A 2,256-nucleotide genomic window follows, 5' to 3' on the forward strand; every position below is an offset into this window, starting at 1 on the left:
CAAGACAGGGTTAACCCTCCTCCTTCCAAGTCACACAGCTCAGACCTGCATTGCAGCAGTGCACCAGTTCCTCTCTTTTTTCATTCCTCCCTGTACTTTACTGGTCTCAGAGTGCACAGCAAGGCCTTGCTAAATCAGTTTGGAGGTACATTTATGAAGCAACTCTTTTTTCTTTCTTTCACTGGACAATGTAAGGAAGGCTATGTGACAGCCACCACCTGAAAGTCAAAGGCATTTAAGACTTGAACTGTTTCCTGGTTATAAGGAAAGGAGGACTGTTCTTTACTGCAGAAACAGCTGATCTGACATGGAGACCTTACAGATACCCTAGAGAAACTTTCTGGATTTCAAATATACTTTGAGGATGACCTCTGTATATTTCTATAGCCTGAAAGTGATTCACTAAGTTAATTTTTAGCTTATAAGCAGTAGGGTTGGTGGGGAAAAGAGGACAAATAGGATTCAGTCTAATTTTTTCTATCCCTCTGATCTGAAAAGTCCTACCAATGAGGCTTTATATGTGTAAACTGCTTCTATAGAAAGCATTAAAAAAGCAAGGAAAATTTAACAGACAAAGTTGTCTTTACACAGCTTTAACGATTAGCATTCAATATTGGGTTCTACAGGGCTCTAAGGATTATTCCTTCATGATCAGAAAATACTTTTCTCTCAAGCACACAATACAAAATAGTGACTAAGAAGCACTAATATTTATTTGTTTACAGTCAAAGGCATTCTTAATGTTACGTAATATTTCTTCATCTGAGATACATTATTGAAGAAAAGTGGTTAAATAGCCAATACCTGATCTAACCATACATGCTCCTCCTAACCCTAATATTAAAGTGCCTACAGATCAACACACTTAGTATTTTGGCATTATTATAATTATTATTATTATTATTATTCCTATTATTATTTACATCCTTAAAAATTCATTTTAAAGCCACTGATTGATTTTGGTCAAATAACCATTCACTATTAAACAGATGGTTGGTCAGAATTGTGATATTGATCCTGTTAGGCAATCCTAACAGGATCAATTTGCCTTCCAAGCAGACTAATTTTAATATCTCATTGAAGCTGGTTATAAAAAACACCAAATATAACAATCCAGAACTCTATATTGTACAAGCACACACAACTCCTTAGACTTCACGCATTTTTGTCTATACAGCAGCCATCCCCTCCCCCTTCCCGTCCCTGGTGATCTGTCCTTATTTCTCAAAATACATTGAATTATTTTTTAAAGAAGAAGTACATTGAAGTTCCAATGGATTTTTAAAGACTCCTTGGAGGAAGGATCTCAAGGTTCCAGTGGTGGGTTCATCAAGGAGGGAATTTATGCCCCTTTGACACTGTTCAGCAGATCTGTGAGTTCGCTGATATACTTGATAGTGTATTTAAGTGTCTGTATTTTGGTGAGAGGCTGGCCTCGTTGGCTGTACACAGGAGGCAGGTAATTGCGTAGGGTGTGTAAAGCATCCGCCAGGGTCCTCATCCTGAGCTTCTCCCTCTCACTGGCTTTCCTTCTGCGTTGGGCTGACATTCTGACCTTGGTGCTCTTCTGAGCCTTCGCCTGCCCAGCGCTCTGTAAGCATGTGGAAGGAAAATCCATCAGGCTGTATCCGATCAGGCTGCCACTGCCGCTGGTGTTATAAGATGTTTCAATCACAGCTGGGCAAGGGGAGGAAGAGTAGGATTCAAACGAAGGAGATGGAGATAAGCTGTGAGGGGATGAAACATGGTTCAGCTCAAAAGTCCCTGAATTGTTCTTCCAGTCCCAGGAAGAGAGAAAGACAGAACTATCAGAGCCCAAGCCATCTTCCATATGCATCAAAGTCTCATGCACTTTGTCCATCCTGGAGAGTGCTTATGAGAAGTAATTCCCTTAGCTTGTGAGCAAAGGCTGAAGTCTCGTCCAGAGAGACCTTTTATGATGGAGGGGGGAGAAGTGACAAAATGGGAAAGAGGGCTTGGTGAGAGGAGTTCAAAGGAGAACCACAAGTGCTAAGATGGAAAATGAACTCCTGATGTGCTATTTTCTTCCCACCGATAATTATCAACCTTCAGCTAAAATGCCTTTAAACTAACAGGCAACAGTGAGAAGGGGGGAAAAAGATTATCTTCTTGTAACTAAACCAATTAAGACTGCACATCTACATTTAACGTTGCACTGGGGAATATTAATGAAAGAAGCAAAGGGAAAAGAAAACACCAACAGACTTTTTTTATTTTATAAACATGGAATCTCCA

General features: G+C 39.9%; 1 protein-coding gene across 1 annotated transcript; it reads right to left on the reverse strand.

Moving 5' to 3' along the window:
• Nucleotides 1–710: 710 nt before the first annotated feature.
• MSGN1 (mesogenin 1) lies at nt 711–1,899 on the reverse strand. The gene has a single exon (XM_006276290.2). The coding sequence runs from the start codon at nt 1,859–1,861 to the stop codon at nt 1,343–1,345; it is 519 nt and encodes a 172-aa protein (XP_006276352.1). The 5' UTR covers nt 1,862–1,899; the 3' UTR covers nt 711–1,342.
• Nucleotides 1,900–2,256: the final 357 nt, after the last annotated feature.

The sequence above is a fragment of the Alligator mississippiensis genome, chromosome 1 (genome assembly GCF_030867095.1).
Source record: "Alligator mississippiensis isolate rAllMis1 chromosome 1, rAllMis1, whole genome shotgun sequence".
NCBI classification, from domain to species: Eukaryota; Metazoa; Chordata; order Crocodylia; family Alligatoridae; genus Alligator; species Alligator mississippiensis.